The sequence below is a fragment of the Papio anubis genome, chromosome 6, assembly GCF_008728515.1.
Source record: "Papio anubis isolate 15944 chromosome 6, Panubis1.0, whole genome shotgun sequence".
In the NCBI taxonomy this organism is placed as follows: domain Eukaryota; kingdom Metazoa; phylum Chordata; class Mammalia; order Primates; family Cercopithecidae; genus Papio; species Papio anubis.
In genome coordinates, this window is record NC_044981.1 from 25,943,959 (window position 1) to 25,964,213 (window position 20,255).

Genomic DNA, 20,255 nt, shown 5'->3' on the forward strand with positions numbered 1-20,255 from the left:
TATTTTCTACATATATAAAAGTGCACAAATCATAAATGTATAATATTCACCAAGTAAACACACCTCCAAGTCAAGAAATAAAATATTTCTAGTACTCCAGGAGCACTTCTTAAGTACCATCCATCCAGCCACGACCCCCATCCTTGCCCAAGGGAAATCACTCACTGATTTTTAACTGGACAGTTTGGTTGTAGCTGTTTTTAAAAACTATTTTATAAACCTTTAAAAGAATGTACCTTTTGTCTTCCTTCAATCAATATCGTGTTTATGAGACCCATTCGTCTATTATGTATTAGGGTCTGTTAATTCTTATTGCTATATAAATAGACCGTGGTTTATTTACTCATTCTTCTCTTAACAGACAACTTCCTGTTTGGGCTATTACAGATAGTGCTCCTATGAACATTGTTGTGCATGTTTTATGGATGTATATGTGCATTTCTAAGTAAAACGTCTGAGTCACTGGAATTGTACATTTAACTTTAGGAGATATTTCTGAGCAGCTTTCCAAAGTTCACATTCGTAGCATATGAAAGTTCCAGTTGCTCCACACGCTTGGCAACATTTTGTCTTCTATCATCTTTCATTTTATCCATTATGTTAATTTTATAGTGGTATTTCATTGTAGTTTTGATTTTCATTTCTGTAATGACTAATGAAGTTGAACATCTTTTTATATATTAAGGAGCCACTTGCATTTTCTCTTTTACGAAGTCCCTGTTCAAGTCATTGGCCCATTTTTTAGTTGGGTTGTCTGCCCCCCACCCTTCTTTGGTCTTTTTTTCTCTTTTTTCTGTACATAATTTGACTACCTATTATACTCTGTCTCTCTTTTTGCTTCTACTTCTTCTTTTAGCTTTCTGAAAACCCCCCTTTCTCTTTATATTGTCAATACCATGAAGGCAAAAGTCAATGTTCTCATCTTAGTATCATTCTCAGGGCCTGACACTGTTTTTCTGAAAAATCTGCTCAAAAATACACGTTGATTTGCATTAGGAGATTCTCTTCATCTGCTGAAGTAGCCCAAGGTTCTTGTCCTGGCAGTTTTTAAATAGGATTTAAAATATGGTGAGAACCTCCTCTCTAGACATGTGGCAAAACCAGATTCAGCTCTGTGTGAGGAGACAACCTAAAGGATATGTTTTAAGTGTTAGGAGCCAAATTATCTCCTGTTAGAGTTGATGCTGCCTGAGTATCTTGGGAAAGTAACAAAAATATGAAGAAGGTTAAATTATCTTTTTCTACCCTCAAAAAGAACTTCTCTTGTATGTGATACATTTCTATGCCTTTTCTCATCTTGTTATATCTTCAATATTTTTCTCCCCCATATAAATTGTCATTTCACTTGAAAGTGTCTCTGTCATCTCCCTCCAATTTTCATCATATGGTCTAAACTATATTGCTATCCCTTCTGGAAGTATCTACATTGCCTTCCTTTACATCCATTCTTCTCACAATACAAGCTTTCCAATTCTATCCTCTCTGTCCTTGATTTATAAGTTAACCTCATTTATTTAATCTTTTCTTGATCGTTTTCTCATCATTAATCTCTTGCAATTGGGCTAGGATAAATATCTGCTTAATCTGATGGAAATATCTGAATCTAAATAATTTGAAAATGGTCTATTTTATTTTAGCATGTAAATTTTAATAGAATTTAACCACATAAATAAACGTCCATGTTTTACAATGTATAAAAAATAATAAAAACTTTAATTCTGGGGATTATAGCTTTACAGTTCTGATGGGTGCTGAGATCTGTAACATATGGTTACAATTCCGAGCAGCTCTTCTCTGTACCCAATAACCTGCCCCACTATGAAGATATTTATCAGTGATCATTTTCACATGAATTTTTATTTATTTAGTACTTTCCAATGAGGAAAATTCAAAGGTCACATGGATTTTCAAGTTTGTCCAGCTGTTGTCAACCCCAGGTACATGCTAGAAACCTCTAAGGAGTATCTAAAAATTAGTGGTATCTGGGTTCCACCCTAGACCAATTCATTCAGAATCTCTGGAGTGAGTCCCAGGCATCAGTATCTTATAAAGGTTCCCCAGGGAAGACTAACACACAGCAAGAGTTAAGAACTGCTGAGTCTATGGTCAAGAATATGAAGATAAGTAAAAAATGTTTAAAAAGTTCATGCTCAGTACTGCATTTAAGTTTGTAACTTTATGTCCTCAGAGGCGGGTGAGGGTCCTCTCTTTGGCCCAGTCTTGAAGTTCTGCTTGCCCAAATGTGACGTAAAAGACCAGGCCAAACATGTTGACTGCAGCAGACAGGAAAAAGACATTCCTCCAACCAGACTCAAAATCCTAGAGGTAAAAAACACAGAAAAATGATCAATCTCACAAGCTCCTTCTACACCAGTTCTAGTAGCCCTCCAAGTTGTGTATTGCAATGTTGATCACAAGGAATATAATGAACAATGTGCAGTAGCTACTTAAGAAAGTTTATGAAACTATTGGAAACAAAATGGCCAAAATGCACATCGGGTCCTGAGTTGAGATGGTTATTTCTTTAAATAAAAATAAAATACACTAATGTTTTTCTGAAAATTTGGATTTCAATGTATAATATTACTGATTTAAAATTATGCCTAAAATGGCACCATGGCATCGTGTTTGTGTCTTCTCTGTTTTTTTATTTTGGTTTGGTTTGGTTTGGTTTGGTTTTGGCTGTTGACATCTATCACTACAACGCATCCCAATTCAACACGAGTTCTATCTGGTCTTCTGTGTGACCCTCCTCAGAAAGCCCTACTAAGTAATTTCCAGCATTATAGTCACAGTGGATTCCTAGCAGTTTAGTCAAATATTAACCTGGCAACTTGATCACATAGGAATACAGTAAAAATAAAACTTCTCTTTGTAAGTTGGTTCTCGTCAGTCCTTCCATCCCTGACTGGGTCTGTCTTTTTGTCTTCCTCATGAGCCTGCATTTCCAAACACTGAGAAATCCTCCTTGCAATGTCTCACAGCCAATCTCTTTTCAGCCATTAAATTGTCTTTAAACAGGCCTTGGGATACTTTGTTTCCCTTTTGTGATTTTTTAAAAATTGGAATTAGTCTGAACATATTCTTCATGATCTTCTTATGCCCCTCTGTTTTCATCTCTTGCTATTCCTTGACATGTGTCATTCATTCTATTCATAACTAAGAATTGTTTCATGCTCATGTACCTCTAGGAAGCCATACATGCTGTCTTCTGCACCAGAACAGCTCATTTTAATCAATCTCATGTCTATTCATCTTGAGAAAATAAGCTTATATTTTTCTTTCCCTGGGAAATCTGACCTATCAGAATCTGATTTAGAGGCTCATGTAAATAGAGTAATTGTGTTGCCATCCAGACCTTGTGAGCACTGTGTGTATCTACAACACCTAAAACAATACCTGCCACTTGAAGATGTTCAATAAACTGGCCCAACCTGACTGATGAGGAATCCAGTGGCAGTGGAAGAGATGATTCCTGCGATGAGCCCAAATCCTCTTGAGATTCCCATGAGGAAACTTGCATATCTGTGGGAAGATGATTTTATAAATGATTTTATATAGAAAGCCACCTACAGCTTCTGCAGCAACTCAACTTTAACACAGTTCAGCTCTTATGGCAAAGTCATTTTGCTTAATGCAGTTTTTCATTCACCTAAAGACATTCAGGGCAATGTCTATTTGCCAAACCTGAAATTACCAACCTACTGAGTCAATAACCAGGGAGCAATGCAGTCTCTTTGGGAACCGAGTTTCTTTACCCTGGCAGCTCAGTGTAGAAGCCAGTTTGTGCAACGGGCAGGACACAGACTCCAAAGCCAAACTCCCTGGGTCCAAATCCTGGCTCTGCCTCTATGTGACCATAGTCACACCATTTAACCTCCTTGTGCCTCAGCCTTCTCCCTTATAAAATGGGGATAACAATAGGACCTACCTAATGTAACTGTGAGGATTAGATGTGTTGATACATGGCAAGTCTTGGCACAGGAGCTGGCTTACTATGACTGTATATATATGTGGTAGCTAATATGAACAACACCATGGAAACTTTTCTAAATCACATGTGTGGGCCTTTTCCCAGCATACACAGTTCAATCTCTGTTAGGGAACCTTGGGAAGCTTTTTATCAAAATGATTACTGGCCAAGGCTGGAAATCATTGTTCTAAAAATGCCACATTTGTTGTTCTAAAAATGGCCATAGACAAACATTTGTAGTTATTTGTCTCTCTGCCATTAGTGCATGTCAGTAACATTAAAGAGTTTCACGGTGACTACTAAGGTCTAACACCTCTGGAGGGGTCTGGAGGAGGGGAAAAAACAGGTAGAGCTCTTACCTGGGCGCAATATCTAAGGTGTTGATGATAAACCCTGAGTCACATAGGTTACTGGTCCCAGGAATAAGTATCAGCAAAATAATGGTTATCACGTAACTGGATGCCACAAAGGGCAGGGCCACAGCACATATTGATGGAAGGAGGAGCCCTGGGCAATGAGGACATGCTGTCAGGGAACCCTCTGAGACCATGTGCAGAAAAGGAATTGGTTAAATGAGCCCACACACTTATCCTTACCAAGAGATGAGAAGAGCTTTCGCACAGTGATCAATCTGAGAAGATTCCTGTACAAAAGGAAATCTGCCAGCTGACCTCCTAGAATTGTACAGCTTGCAGCAGCAATAAAAGGCAGAGAGGACAGAACTCCACTCTGAAGGAAGGAAATTTATACAGAGTAGTTACAGAGATATGTTAGCACCAAAATTTATCAGTTACACAGACCAGCCATTAACTTACTCCCATGATATTGTGGGTTGTTTGGGGGAAAATTAGCGTCATTTTTTACACTAGACGAACACTGTCTCAGATAAGAGGGCCAGAAGCTGCATCACTCTGGGCTCCAGAGAGAAGCAATATTCATTTCTTGGTTGTTTTTTATTTTTGAGATGGAGTCTCACTTTGTTGCCCAGGCTGAAGTGCAGTGGCACGATCTTGGCTCACTGCAACCTCCACCTACCAGGTTCAAGCGATTCTCCTGTCTCAGCCTCCTGAATAGCTGTGATTACAGGCGCCTGCCACCATGCCTGGCTAATTTTTGTATTTTTAGTAGAGATGGGGTTTCACCATATTGGTCAGGCTGGTCTTGAACTCCTGACCTCATAATCCGTCTGCCTCAACCCCCCAAGGTGCTGGGATTACAGGCATGAGCCACTGTGCCCAGCCCAACAATATTAATTTCTAAAAGAAACTTTGGAATCAGCTGGTGTGTTAGTATAGCATAGTGGTTAAGAATACGGATGCTGCAGCAGCTCTACCACTTAGTATTGTGCAACCTGAGGCAAGTTATCTCACCTCTAAGTGTCCTGTTTCCACATCTGTGAAAAAGGAATTATAACAACACCTATCTCAAGGTCATTGTGAAAGTTAAATTAATGGTTATATGTAAAGCCAGAATGTAATAGGTAACACAGAACTGTTTCTCCTTATTACCATTATCATTTTCATAGAAGTATAGGAAGTAAACTCACATCTCTGATGTTAACATGGAGCAGAGTACTGATGTACGTTGGTAGGTATGTTAGGATGATGGTGCACAACCAGAAATGGCTGAAAAAACCCAGGAAAATGGCCCAAAGTGGTAGGCATGTGACCATCGCCTTTATGGGGACAGCACGTCTAGGAGAACTGGGCTAAAAAGAAATATCTAATCAGCATGAGTATTAGAGCAGCCAAGATGGTGCCTCTCGGAGGAGATCCACACCCTGCCCTAGAGACCACTGCATGGGCCACAGGTACAAGGTGTGCACTGTACCTGTTGAGCCAGTGAGGACACGATGTGCTCCTTTTCCCTAACACTTATGCATGGGTGATGCATGGGGTCATCATAAATCACTGTGAACCATAGGAGACAGCAGACACAGCCAGTGCTACCTGGGAAGAAGGTATAAAATTAGTTTTTAGGTAGATTTGTTTACTAGGGGAAGGGAGTTTCCTCTGAAGTGGCATGCCTCTCCCTTCTACATACTAATCAATTAATGCTTATTCTACCATAAGGACCTAAATATTCCCATTCTTTCTTTCAATCCTTCTACAAACCTGTTAAAGCTTTTAAGATACTATGTCTCAATAGAAAGCCACCTTTTGTCAATGTCAGAGCCCTCTGGAGATGACATGAGCATGGCATTGTATAGCTGATTAACTACTTTAAAGCCTCCAATGATTATAGTGTTATGTATTTTGAGCAGCAACTTCTTAATGCACACATAAATTGTCTTGTGGAAGATCTGAATAGTCAGGATTGCAGTCACACATACTCGAAACAACCTTCCATGAAATCATGTGGCAAGAAAAAATTTCCAATGCACTTACAAGAGACAGTGTTATTTGTATTCAAGCCATACATCCATTATGGATTCCCAAAAGAAATATTTCTGTACAATACCTGGTTAACATGCACAAACCAAAATAATTAACACCATTAATGAGAAAGCCATTCAGGCCAGGACTATATTTAATGATACCATTTGGCTATAACAACAAAATCAAATGTAGAAAATTGTCTTATTACTGGAATTTGTTATTTGAAGAACATTCTATGTTAAAAGATTCTGAGGACTAGTTTTCTTTAAATTCCATCTATTTACTGGATTCATTGATTCTTTTATTTTAAAGCTAAAAATCAGGCACTATGATGATACCCAAGTGATGAAAACATTGTAGAATGGATTCCTTGCCTCAAGCATTTCACAGTTTAGTGGAAAGAAAAGGAGAAATAAATAATTACACACCAACATAACCTAGAGAGGAAATATCATAAATGAAAGAATGCCAGAATCTAATAGAGTAAGCCCTGGAAGGGCCCATGGGGAAGGGCACAGTTGAATCGAGCTTTGCAAGATGAACTTGGTAGAGAATAGGTGAATGGCATCTTGGGCAAAAATAATAATTATAATAAAATATGAAGACACATTGAAGATGTACTTCACTATCTCTGACATCTTAACTGCATGTAACAGGCACTTTAGATGTGGTGGTAGAGATTCTGCAGAAGATGCTTAATATGGAAGCACAAGACTGCATCACAAGTCAGTGCCATGTGAATAGTCAACTCCTCTATCCTGTGCATGTGGCTTCCCAGAACCACCAGGAAGGTGTTAATCAACTTGTGTGACTAGATTAAAAATGATACCAACCGTTGACATTTGTTATCATCTTCCATTTGATAAAGGACATTTTCTTTCATATAGGAAGAATGTGGGTGATGTAGGTGCCAAAACGGATGCTCAGGAAATGGAGGCATTAGGATTTAAGAGAAAGTGACTCACCAAAGATGTAGAAGATAAAAGGCCAGCCCAAGGCCTGTGAAATTAGTCCCCCCACACAGAGGATGATGAAGGATCCAAATGCTGATCCTAAAGGGAAGAGGGAGAAAAACACTTATGAAAATAGCAAACGCTGAGACTTCATGGCCTCTCTAAACATTGTCCCAACAGTGAGATGGCAGACTTAGAATTATTGGGCAATGAGAGTAATTATTTCTGCTCACAGATTTTCCCCAATAAAGTAATATATATGATATAATTAAAATTAATAAATAATAGTAACAAACCCTCTGATTCTTCAATGACTCCTCAACACCAATGTGACCAAATCTAAATCCCTTAGTTTGTCACAGCAACTCTCTGCTATCATAGCCCATTAGCCCATTAGTATTTTCTTGTGATTACAGTTGCATTCTTGTATGATCTAATATGAGGCTGGGGGCAGGAAATGAAAGACTTACAAAATTCAGTAAGACACAGCCCCTGCCCTCAAAGAGCTTCTGGTCCAATTGGAGAGAAAAATGTGAATAAAATTGATTGTCACTAGTGAAATGCCATGTAGGCTTTGGAGTCAACATTAAAAAAAAAAAAAAACAAGAAACATAATTCACAGAGACCCATAGTAAGAAATGCATTTTACAGGGTAACATAACACACACACCAATATACATAAACACTTGTACACACAACCACACACATATGCCTCAATGGTTTCATGAATCAATATTTAACTTTACCATGTCCAATGCACTCCAAGAATTTCTATTCTATTCTATTCTATTCTATTCTATTCTATTCATTTTTTTAAATAATGATTTTAACCCACTCAATGGATTTTATGACTCACTAATGGGTTCCAACCTGTAATTTGAAAAAAAAAAAGATGTAAAATATAAGTGTGATAATAAAACTACAATGTGCGTGGAAGTAATAATAATAATTGACAATAATTATAAGATTTAGGAAGTTTTTACGTAAGCTACACAATAGGATAGATAGAATTTTGGCACAAGGAGCAGGGGCAAAGAACTTTCCAGGCGTATAAACTAATGGGAGCAGAGCCAGAGGGAAGTGCAGTGCAGATCTATGTGGGGAGCAGCCAATGTCCGGTGCCACTAGAGCCATGCTTGCACAGGGGAGTTGAGTGGAATAAGGTTGGGGCCAGATGGCTGAGAACTTTTGTATCCATGCAATAAAGAGGTCAGTCTTTAGTCTGTAAACATGAAGGAACACATTGAAAATTATCAAGCAGATGAGGAAAAATGCCTCATCTTTACTTTTTTTTTAAATTTTTTTAATTTTTTTCTTTTTTTTTGAGACGGAGTCTAGCTCTGTCGCCCAGGCTGGAGTGCAGTGGCCAGATCTCAGCTCACTGCAAGCTCCGCCTCCCGGGTTTACGCCATTCTCCTGCCTCAGCCTCCCGAGTAGCTGGGACTACAGGCGCCCGCCACCGCTCCCGGCTAGTTTTTTGTATTTTTTAGTAGAGACGGGGTTTCACCGTGTTAGCCAGGATGGTCTCGGTCTCCTGACCTCGTGATCCGCCCGTCTCGGACTCCCAAAGTGCAGGGATTACAGGCTTGAGTCACCGCGCCCGGCCCTCATCTTTACTTTAGCAAGATAACTTGGTTTTGGTGGAAGGAAGGTTGAAAGAAACCAGTCTAGAAGAGAGAGAGATCAGCAGATAGTATTTGCAAATAGAGGAGGTGGGGACAACTATGATGGAAGGAAGCAAGAAAGCAGGAGGGTTGCTTGAGGTAAAAGTCTGCAGGATGCAGCTGTGTAGTGGACCTAGGAGTGAGAAGCTTGATGGAATCTTAGTTCTGCTCTTCGAGTATATACTCTCAGCATGACGGGCTGGGAAGAACAGCACTGATAAAGTTGTAGAGGCCTTAGTAGGATCACATACCACGGAAAGGCAGTCTAGCATAGTGATTAAGGGTGTCTGCTCTGGGGCTAAAATTTGCGTGGGCTTAAATCTCAGACCTACCGCCTGCTGGCTATTTGTATTTGGGCAATTTTCTTAATCTCCACCTTCCTTAACTCCCTTCTCTGTAAAATAAGAATTTAAAATGGTACTTACATGAGAGGGTTGTTGTGAGAATTAATTAGCTCACAATAGAATAGTCAAGAGCTTAGAATAATACAGAAACTCCAAACTCTTCTAGCCTCATTTTCCTCCTTACCACTTGGAGCTGTGGTAGCCTTAATTCTCACTGCCAATTCATTGCTAAGATGGTGTATATATAGTTTACTTGATCTTTTTTCCATTTATGCAATTCTTAAAGGTTTAAACATTTTCCTACAAGGCTCTTCTGACTACTAAGGCTTTTCTGAGCTGAATCCTAGCTCACAGTGGTTTCTTCTACTTCTAAGCCTCAATGTGTTTACTGTACAGATGCATCTTTCTTATTTGTGATGCAACTGTCTTGTATTGTTGAATTTTTCCATAGTAGTTTTTCTCCCTCTTCCCTAAACTGTTTGATTCATAGATGATAAGACACAGTAGGATGGAACAGATGACAAAGCTATGACCCATGTGTGCACACTTACCTGATCCTGCAATGGTGGTGAGCTTGCTTCGTTCAAGTGGAGGAGCCCACTTTGCCCAAATAGTAAACTGACCTGTCCATGCCATTCCCTGAAATGAAAATCATTAAGACCTTTGATATTTTGTAGAATTCAGGAATCTGGATCCCACCCAGAATGAGAAAGTATCTGGATACCTGGGCCATGCCCTGGACTGTCCGAACCACAATGACCAAAATCACTCCGAAGTCAGCAGCCAATGGTGTAAAGAGGGTGAGAAGGGAAGAGATCAGCAAACCAGCACCAAGCATTTTTTTTGCTCCAAATATCCCTGCTAAATATCCACTTGGGATCAGAGTCAGTATTATCCCATAGTTGATGGAGCTAAAGATGATACCCTGAGTTTCTGGGCTCCACTGATACACAGAGGCCTGGGGGAAAATAGGAAAACTCTTTGTCAAGAAGTCCTATTATGAAAATCTACTTTACAGTCAGAGTTGCTTGAGGTTGGTGAGACCCTACTATAAAATATCTATTTTTGTTTTTCTCTATATTCTTCCTACCTTCCCAAACAACCAATTATACCCCTAATTTGCTTTCTTAGAAGGAGAGAAAAACAGAAAAAATGAAGAAAAGAGGTAAAGAAAATGATTATATAGATGAATAATAGGAAGAAGTAAATGGAAGAAAACAATGAGAGATATTTCATCTGTGAAAGTGCTTCCTCTATTTTGCTTCTAGTAAAAGTTGAGTAACATGTTGACTCTTATATCAAAGAATTTTTAAAACACACACACAAAGCTTTACTGAACTCTTAACCAAAATCAGTACCTAATTAAAAAGAAAAATCAAGTTTGGGAATTATGGTCTGCCCTGGCTGAACTGAGTTTCTAAAACACATATTACAAATGAATAAGATCACATTCTTCTGATACAACTCAATAAATAATTTGAATTATTTTAAAATAACTACCTAAAATGCCTGAATAATTATATAAATTATATTACCTGAATATTTACCTAAAAATAAATAGATTTTAAAATAAAAAAATAAATAAATAAATAAAATAGATTTTAAAATAAAATAAAAAATAAATGCAATAAGGCCCCTAAATATCTGGCATCATGCTATAGAGAGCCAAAGGATATAAAATATGATATAAAATATTTTACCCACTCAAAAAAACAATAAATAATACAAGGTATATGAATCATGTGAGAATCAAGATTTGAGGATGAATATAAATAAAACAGCAACTTTGAGAGGAAAAAGAATAATTCAGGAAGGTCCCAGAAAGGAAGCAATATTTGAACTATCCCTTGAAAAATGACTATGATTTATAGAAAGTCAAAAAGGAAAATTTTATCTCATTGGAAAAATTTGCAAAAGTGAACTTGTAGCATTTGGAAGAAACTAACAGGGACTCTGGCTTGCTCAGAGCAAAAACTTTCCATGGGTCATTGATAGCAGATGTGAGTGTGCTGAGAAGTAGGTCCAAATTCCGGAGGAACACAGCATGTCCAGTGAACACTGTATGTTTGACAACTTGAAGGTATCCAAGATACCTGAATAGTGAATCTACTCAGTGTGGATATGTAGATGGGATAATGGAGGAAAGACTGGAGACAATAAATTTATGTACTCATTGTAAATAAGCTGGGTCCAATGTAATAAAATCATTAATCATGAATTATAGTGATGACATTGGAAATGTACAGTACAAGATAATTTAAAGGATAATTTTTTTAATTGGGTAAATTCATGGTTTCCATATAAATGTAAAATAAGCATACAGCAAAGATTTTATTTAACTCATTGATTAATGGAGGGAGTAAATAAGATGTTATAACTGGTTCAAAGGAAAACTCAAAGAATCACGCATAACACAAGCAGGAAGCAATGCTGAAATATACTTTAAATATACAGCAGAGCCCGGTGCAGTGGCTCACATCTGTAGTCCCAACACTTTGGGAGGCCAAGGTGGGTGGATCACCTGAGGTCAGGAGTTCGAGATCAGCCTAGTGAAACCCTGTCTCTACTAAAAATACAAAAATTAGCCAGCAGTCGTGGCACGCCCCCTTAGTCCCAGTCACTCAGGAGGCTGAGACAGGAAAATCACTTGAACCCAGGAGGCGGAGGCTGCAGTGAGCTGAAATCACGCCACTGCACTCCAGCCTGAATGACAGAGAAAGACTCTATCTCAAAAAATAAACAAACAAACAAACAGCAAAATTGGCTGATTTCCACTAGGAGGTGAGTGGAGAAAAGTTTTAACTGATTTTTCTCTTGGCAAAATTTATTTGCAAAGCTATGGACAAGAATTATTTGCATTTCTATTTGTTATATAGAATTTACAGGGTTATAAAATTGCTTAGAAACAGTAAAGCAGGCAGAGAACTGGATAGGATTTAGTAACCTATAAGAATGTGCCCAGGTAATACCTAGTTTTTCATTGAAGACATCACATAAACTGTTCCATTTTAAAATTTTTCACATTTAATCCTACAGTTCACCCACCTTATAATCATAATAACCTCAATGAAATCTTATTTTTATTATAGAAGTAATCAATGTCTCAAAGAAAAATAGTTCCAGTCAGGTTTAGTTTGTCATTGGAAATGTATACTTCTATACTCCACAGAATCAAGATCTATGCCTTCCTTTCAAAGTTTTTTCCTCTCAACAAAGAGCCCTATTTTCTGTCATACTTACCTTTGTATCAGATTCCTTGATGGATATGCTGGAGTTATTGAGGGCGTCTGCAACAGGCCCCTCAGTGGAGGCATTAGATAGAGCATGCTGCTGAGTGGTGTTCACCATGGCAATGATTGCAATGCTCAGACTCACACGCTGAGTTATCATGGTGAAGTTTGAGAAGTGCATGATAAGAGCCAGCCCATAGCGTAATGAACAGAAATCTGGACCTAGAGAACAACACACATGTATGCAATGAGCATCCTGACCGAGACCCCCTTCTTTTCCTTTCTCCCACAGCTAGATCTGATAGAACTTTGGATGATGTCATGAAATCTCATTGTCTTATTTTCACCAAAATATCCAGCACTACAAACCCACTTTGTCAAATGATTTGGTTGGCTTCAAGACATTGAATATGGGATCTTATAACCAAGTAAAGCAAATATGGCTATCTTTCAAGGGGGTAGGAAGCAGATGATAAATAGAGAAAACCCAAATGTAAGGCATTTATGTCATATTGCTCCAAAACGAAGTGAATGGGGATGACAGTGGCAGAGCCAGTCACGTAACTGTCTCAGCATCAGTAAAATTCTCTGGGCTGTAAGTCAATAGTCCCATCTGTTATGCACATTTGTTTATCACAAAGCTTGAGAGTTTATACATAATGAGCTGCCTTTGAATTAAGGTATTGCACATCCAAGGATTCTCTTTTAATACATTTGAGAGATAGTACTTTAAAAGAACACTTCGACTAATTCCCTAGTGTAATGTCTACTTGGAAATGTTTTTGCTATGTGTCACTAGGCCCTGCCTTCACATATGCTCAACTTAAAAAAATAAAAATTGCGTGGGGTGCTGTAGTCCCAGCATTTTGGGAGGCTAAAGCAGGAGGATCACTTGAGGTCAGGAGTTCGAGACCAGCCTGGCCAACATGGTAAAACCCCATCTCTACTAAAAATACAAAAATTACCTGGGCATGGTGGTGCATGCCTGTAATCCCAGCTACTCAGGAGGCTGAGTAAGGATAATCACTTGAACCCAGGAGGCAGAGGTCACAATGAGCCAAGATCATGTCACTGCACTCCAGCCTGGGTGACAGAACAAGACTCAGTCTCAAACAAAAAAAAAAAAAAAATAATGTGTAGAACTATTTTTACAAAGCTTGTAGGTGATGTGGTGCTGGAAGATATTCAATGTATTGAAAGGACAAATTTTTTCTTTAAAAGCATCCCCATAAAGTGGAACAACCACAGAGCAATATTGAAAGGGTTCCCATGTGCATGATAGATTGGATTTTTCCTGCTTATTTGAAGGAAAACACTAACACGAAACGAAGAGAAAACCTATGAAGACACAGATAAGAATATAATGGAAGAAATAATTTTTAATGGCCAAAAAAGCTCACAGATAAGAGTGGTGGTCTGGGAAATAATTATTTCCATTTTACTGGAGGTTTCCAAGCTCAGGAGAAAGAGCCAGCCGTTTGGCGAGAATATTGTAGTAGGAATTCATACGTAGGTTGGTTTAAAATGAGTTTCCTGGGCCAGGCGTGGTGGCTCATGCCTGTAATCCCAGCACTTTGGGAGGCCGAGGCGGGTGGATCACGAGGTCAGGAGATCGAGACCATCCTGGCTAACATGGTGAAACCCCGTCTGTACTAAAAAACAAAAACTCAGCTGGGCATGGTGGTGCATGCCTGTAGTCCAAGCTACTCAGGAGGCTGAGGCATGAGAATCACTTGAACCCGAGAGGCAGAGGTTGCAGTGAGCTGAGATCGCACCACTGCACTCCAGCGTGGGAGGCAGAGCAAGACTCTGTCAAAAAAGAAAAAAAAAAGACTTTCCCAAAACTTATTCCACTCCCTAGATCCCAGGATGTATTGCTTATTTGGCTTAATTTCTGACAGATGACTTCGTGGGTCTAAGGAAAAAGCAATAGGATTGGGGCTGGAGCTGGCTCCAATGTTACACTGGGAGTATCTTTATCAAGGGGCAGTGTGATGCAGGGATGTGTAAATGGGTTGGAATAAGCTTCAGCTTATTAACATAGCCTGCAAACAAGAGCAGTGGCTTTACCTTTCCTGGTGGCAGGCTTCCCGTCCATTTAGCTTCTGTGGGAAATGGTACCACGCTTTGTGGTGGAGTTTCCCTGTGCCCTGAATCTCTTTTACTACAACAGTCTTTTATCTATGGAGAGAACATAATCCAAAACATAATACACAAATAATTTCCCCTTGTTAATGTTGCCTCCTCTTAGCATCAGTAAAAGTTTTGACCCAACACAGCTCCATAACTTACATTTTATAGGGCACCACTGGTATGCTTTTGGTTACAGGATTGTTAAAAGGAAATCTGGCTATAAGTTCCAGCTGTGTGACCTAGAGTTAGTCATTTAAATTCTCTAATCATTCATTTCCTCATCTGTTCAATGAAGATAAGGCTCCTTTCTGAGTGCAGCTGGAAGAATTAAATGAAAAATTGCATGTACTTTATTAAACCACACAGAAGCATGCAAAGGTGAGGAGTAGTATTGCTTGTAGCAGACCATAAGACAGGACAATTAAACTAAGCTCAAGAGCGAAGGAGTAAGGTTCCAGAACGGTCTTTCCTTTCATTCTGATGGTGTTTCTCTCCCCTCTGTACCACCAGAACAATGTTCCATGCGCCTTCGAACATGAAGGATGGCATTACATAACACTAATATGTATTACAATTAAAGGTTTAAAATGTTTATTCTCATATTTGCTCCACACAATGTGGACACTTGATTGGACTGACAGTCTTCATGTCACCTAGAAAATTATAATGAACAGGGACTTCTTACTATAATTGTGAATAAATCCAGCTATTGTGACAGGCAAAGAGAATTCACGGCTCTAAATATGGACATGTTTAATTTCATATTTGAACACTAATCAATCTTTGGGGATACATACATTTTGTTTATTTTAGGAAAAATCCATATCCTAAAAATATCGTCAATTTTCCATTCATTCCTAAATTGAAGCTTCTATGACTTTACTTTTTAAATTTTTTTAAATCCTTGAAGACATCTGAAGCTTCTATGACTTTAAAAACACATGTATCGGCTGGGTGCAGTGGCTCACACCTGTAATCTCAGTACTTTGGGAGACTGAGGTGGGTGGATCACTTGAGGTGAGGTGTTCGAGACCAGCCTGGTCAACATGGTGAAACCCCATCTCTACTAAAAATACTAAAATTAGCTGGGTGTAGTGGCACATGCCTGCAGTCCCAGCTACTAAGGAGGCTGAGGCAGCATAATTTCTTGAACCCAAGAGGCAAAGGTTGCAGTGAACCAAGATCGTGCCACTGCACTACAGCCTGAGGGACAGAGCAGGACTCCGTCTCAAAACAAACAAACAAAAAACACATGTATCAAACCTATATTTTATCATTCAAGGCTTTGCACTGCTTTTGCACACAAAACTTAAAAGACTTGTCCATACCTTTAAAGATATTCATAATCTGTGACCTTAGGCTGAAGGATTATAAGGAAAGGCATAGATGAAAAATTTTGTCCAAAAATATCCTTTGTAGTATTACTCATGACCGCATAATGTTAGAGATAAATTAACCTAATAATGAGAGTCTGGCAAGTCAATTTGATAGATTATTGTGATGGAAGCTATTTTAAAATGTTTTCAACAATATTGAATTACATTAGAAAAATGCTAGTACTCTAGTGTACAAAGCAGGGTGCGCTATGCATGTCCACATACAGGAATAGAAACTGATTCACACAAGTGCCGGTGATGACTATTTCTGGGTTACAAAGCAGGATGGTCACTTCATTCTTTGTGATTTTCTATATTTACCAAGTGATTTTGTAAATAATTAGTAGATACTCATTTTATATTCAGAAGTAGCTAAATGTGTTTAAAAGAACAATAATTGGACTTCATCAGCATGGCAAGTATAGTTTTCTGCTTTCCAAGTATCTCTAGAATTCTGAGAATAATGTCTCTCCATCTAAATTTTGAATTTTGGGTGTTTGGGTTTTTGTTGTTGTTGTTATTGTTTTGTACAATGGACTCAAATGGAGACCCAATTGCTAGTAAGATCAGGTCAGCACCAGGATAGATACTGGTTGTTGCTTTGCTTTAGAAAGCCTCCAAGTCTTGCTAACATCTGGACATCAGGAGTTCAGCTCATTGCTCTACACTCAGATCCTAGCTGAAGTCACCTGTGGTCAAACCCAGAGTTTGGACCGTTTTCTATTTGATTTCAGTTTTTATGCAAGATCCCATGGCTTGGCTGAAGGCAACTCTTTAAATGTACATGCAGCTGCAATTACTTACACTCCACTTAAAGCTTTCCCACCAACTTCTCCAATCTTATAAACACTGAAAGCTGAAAGAGACTCAGAGATCCTCTGGCCCAACTGTTCATTTTACTGATAAGAAAATTTGTGTACAGAAAATTTAAAAAGTTGCCTGAAACCACATGTTGCACAGAGCCAGCACCAGATCCCCTAATGCCCAGACTGCTGTTTGTTCTACCTATTAATACAACTTCCCCTTTATTTTCATAATATTTTAAGCACAAGCTTAAAACTCAATGGGATAGCTCCATTTTTCAGGTATTATACAGGAGAATTCGTACATTTTAAATCAAGTTCCAATCATTTATTCTAGAAGGAAATTTGATGATGAAAAATCCCTTTAAGTTGAGCTTTGAGTATTAAACATAAACACAACAAAACTACTTCTCCTTGCTCTTTATGTTACTGGAATTGTATCACAAACCCATCACTTCAGTTTTTCTTCCCATTCTCTGCTGCTGTCTAATGAGAAAGGATGAAAAGCCCTACTTAAGTTTTATGGTTTCAAATGCTACTTTGATTTTGTATCAATAGGTAATTTCAGTTCTTCATTTCCTATTTTCCTTTGCATGAGACAAATGCAGAAATCAGGCTAACATGCCAAACCATTCTAAACTGAGGTATTTCATAGTAATGGGAAATATTTTTCCAGAATAAGCACAGAAGCTAATAAAATTATGCAGCCTGAACACTGGCATGGTTGATATGTAGTTAGAGACAGTGGAATAATTATTAGCCTATTTGCAAACAATTGAGAACATGTAACAGTGTCAGAACCCTACCCTTTAAGGAGCTATACCTCTAAAAAAATAATTGTGATTTCTAGTGCCAAAGTTGTAAGTGGACACAGAAAAATGAATTGAAATTAAGTTAAAGGAAAATGTTATATTAAAAAAATTACTTGACACAGTATAGATTGAATTTGAGAAAAAAATCGATAATGTACATATTATGGTATACGCATAAGTGAAAAAACAGGTTTCCCCCTTTTTTTAAGTCTAGAACTCATGATTTTATTATAATGGTTGTTAGATGGCTCTTAGATTCTCCTAATATTCAGCCTGTCTTGCATCATCTCTGTTAGCCCAGAGTCCTAGTTTACTCAGAATAAATGTTACACCTAGATCAAAGAGCATGAACCTGCAGTTGGGAGGATATTCAAGGACTGAATTCTGCTCTGCCATTCCCAGATTGAGTAAACCAGGTAAAGTTTCATAAACTCTCAGGACTTTCACTGTTTTATGGGAAGAATTGGGATAATGTTACTTCACTGGGCAGTTTGGAGTGAAAACAAAGCTATGAGACATGCCTCGTAAATTGCAAAGTGTTAAACGTTGTATACTATTCTAGATACTAGCAACAGCAATAATAATAAACAGTTACAATATTGGTAGTCTGGCCCTCTCAGATCCCTAAGTACAGGCCTACAGCAAATGAAATATATTTCTATAAAAGTGCCTTCGATTGGTTGTTAAATTGGTTTTAAATGCTACTTTTCAAAAGTGGATTCTTCTAGCCTGGAATCCACAAGATGAGTGGGGAGGGTTCACCAGAAAACATAGGAAGAAGCAATTCCTTCAGTGTTAGAAAAACTGAGCGCCCTCTCATCAACTGCCTGTCTTTCTGAGAAATTGGTGCTGACCACAATGTCCCTGGGTGCCTTTTCTTAGCTGTACAATGAAGGTAACAAGCTAGGTGATCTCTCCAAGCATACAATTTTCTTGCCTTCAGTCTTATTCATCTTTGGTATGTTCTCTTTCCTTTTATTATTATTATCTTTTTGAGAGACAGAGTCTTACTCTGTCAACCAGGCTGAAGTGCAGTGGCATGATCTCAACTACTGCAACCTCTACCTCCCAGGTTCAAGCAATTCTCCTGCCTCAGCCTCCTGAATAGCTGGTGCATGCGCCATTACGCCCAGCTTATTTTTGTATTTTCAGTGGAGACATGGTTTCACCGTGTTGGCCAGGCTGGTCTCAAACTGCTGACCCCAAGTGATCTGCCCGCCTCAACCTCCCAAAGTGCTGGGATTATAGGCGTGAGCCACCGCACCCGGCCATGTTCTCTTTTTCCTGAGGGACTATTTCAAATTCATATAGAAGTCTGAAAAGACTCGTTAGCCACAGTCCCAAACACAAATCTTGTCAGTTATGATCAGTATTTCATCCACAGCCAAACCCAGTCCAACTAATCACAGCATCACAGTTAATACTCACAGCGTCCTTGGAGAAATGACCATTGTCCACAGTGTCCATTGGTAAACCAGTGGCTTCTCAAGCCTTGCCCTAGGGTCTTGATTGAATCAGTTATCTTTTTCAGAAAGTCTCTTCATTTTGGAATTAGGCAATATTACCAGATGGAGATCCTTATGTTGCTGTTAATGTCTTTTCTCTGACTTCTCCTAAAACTGTTCCCTCCCCTTAATGGACCTTTGGTAAGTTAGTAATTATCCTTCTACCCATAAAGAAGAAAAGCACTTACCTTCACCATTAAACCAGTATTTTAAGCCCTAGACTATAAGGCTAACTTGGAAAAGGAGGGAGTTTTCTGTCCCTTCTTCCCTTTCAAATACTTTTGCAGGGTTTTACAGGGATAAATAATGAGCCACCTGGCAGTCAGACAGCACCAGGTTTGGCCCCACTTTCTCAGAAAGCCTCGGTTTGGCTTTGCCGCTTAATTTTTAACTTCATTTTCAAGTTCTCACTGTTAGAGTATCTCAAAAGATGTCATTGCGTGTTTCTGCTTTGAACTGTGCATACAACCATTCAGTCAACAAGCCTTTTTTTCTGAAAGCAAGGGGGCATGGTGTGGAAGAAAGGGCAGGGCTCCTGAAATCAGAGATGGAGTCAGACCCATATTCACTTCCTAGTGTTTTCCCTGAGTTTGGACAAGTCACTGAACCTCTTTGAATTGGCTTCCGCTTTAGTAAAGCAAGGATTATGATACTCTACTCATGGGATTATTGAACAAATGAAATACATATGCTAATTGGTAGTAGTTCTTCAATAAATGAGGTGTTCATTCCTCTTTAGGAGTTCAGTTAAGTCAATTAGATTTTCCATACGCATTTGGTGCCCACAGCCTAATGAATGTGAACCGTGACTACCCTGGCAACTTCCCAGGAAGCTGCATTGTAGCCCTCCTTCCTGTTTCATATCATGCATGTCTTTCCTAATCCAGTTCCTGCTTGGCTCCTGACTCTTGGAATTGAGTCCTATTTGTAATTATTAATTTTGAGACTGTGGTTGCTATTGGATTTTCCTAGTGTGACGCAACCCTTATAAAATGAGGTGAGAGCCTTCCCTCTCTGGCTTTATCAACTTCAAACTTCCTTAATTGAGTTCCCCCATCCTAGTGAGTCTCAGCATACTCCCCAC

At 38.8% G+C, this 20,255-nt stretch overlaps 1 protein-coding gene across 7 annotated transcripts; it reads right to left on the reverse strand.

Moving 5' to 3' along the window:
• Nucleotides 1-646: 646 nt before the first annotated feature.
• Nucleotides 647-19,616, reverse strand: SLC17A2 (solute carrier family 17 member 2). 7 transcript variants are annotated; one of them, XM_017957652.3, is made up of 13 exons: nucleotides 19,360-19,616; nucleotides 14,835-14,993; nucleotides 14,613-14,723; nucleotides 12,553-12,764; nucleotides 10,037-10,270; nucleotides 9,864-9,951; nucleotides 7,317-7,403; nucleotides 5,804-5,922; nucleotides 5,520-5,681; nucleotides 4,570-4,702; nucleotides 4,333-4,480; nucleotides 3,435-3,525; nucleotides 647-2,319 (listed from the first exon to the last, which is right to left on the reverse strand). In XM_017957652.3, exons 3-13 carry the CDS (start codon nucleotides 14,638-14,640, stop codon nucleotides 2,185-2,187), a joined length of 1,437 nt encoding a protein of 478 aa, XP_017813141.1. In that variant the 5' UTR covers nucleotides 14,641-14,723; nucleotides 14,835-14,993; nucleotides 19,360-19,616; the 3' UTR covers nucleotides 647-2,184. The 7 variants fall into 7 exon arrangements, with proteins under 7 accessions (XP_017813141.1, XP_009202833.1, XP_009202831.1 ...); XM_009204569.4 differs by lacking the exon at nucleotides 14,835-14,993; XM_009204567.4 differs by lacking the exon at nucleotides 14,835-14,993 and having other exon boundaries at nucleotides 19,095-19,616.
• Between the last annotated feature and the right edge of the window lie 639 nt (nucleotides 19,617-20,255).

What these genes read in the sequence shown, in the direction of transcription:
- SLC17A2 (XM_009204569.4), bottom strand. Translation starts at nt 14,640, where the DNA reads ATGGACGGGAAGCCTGCCACCAGGAAAG. An exon ending in GAAGCCTGCCACCAGGAAAG is followed by an intron (nt 12,765 to 14,612) that starts GTAAAGCCACTG and finishes GTTGTTCTCTAG; the next exon opens with GTCCAGATTTCTGTTCATTA. An exon ending in CAGTCCAGGGCATGGCCCAG is followed by an intron (nt 9,952 to 10,036) that starts GTATCCAGATAC and finishes TTTTCATTTCAG; the next exon opens with GGAATGGCATGGACAGGTCA.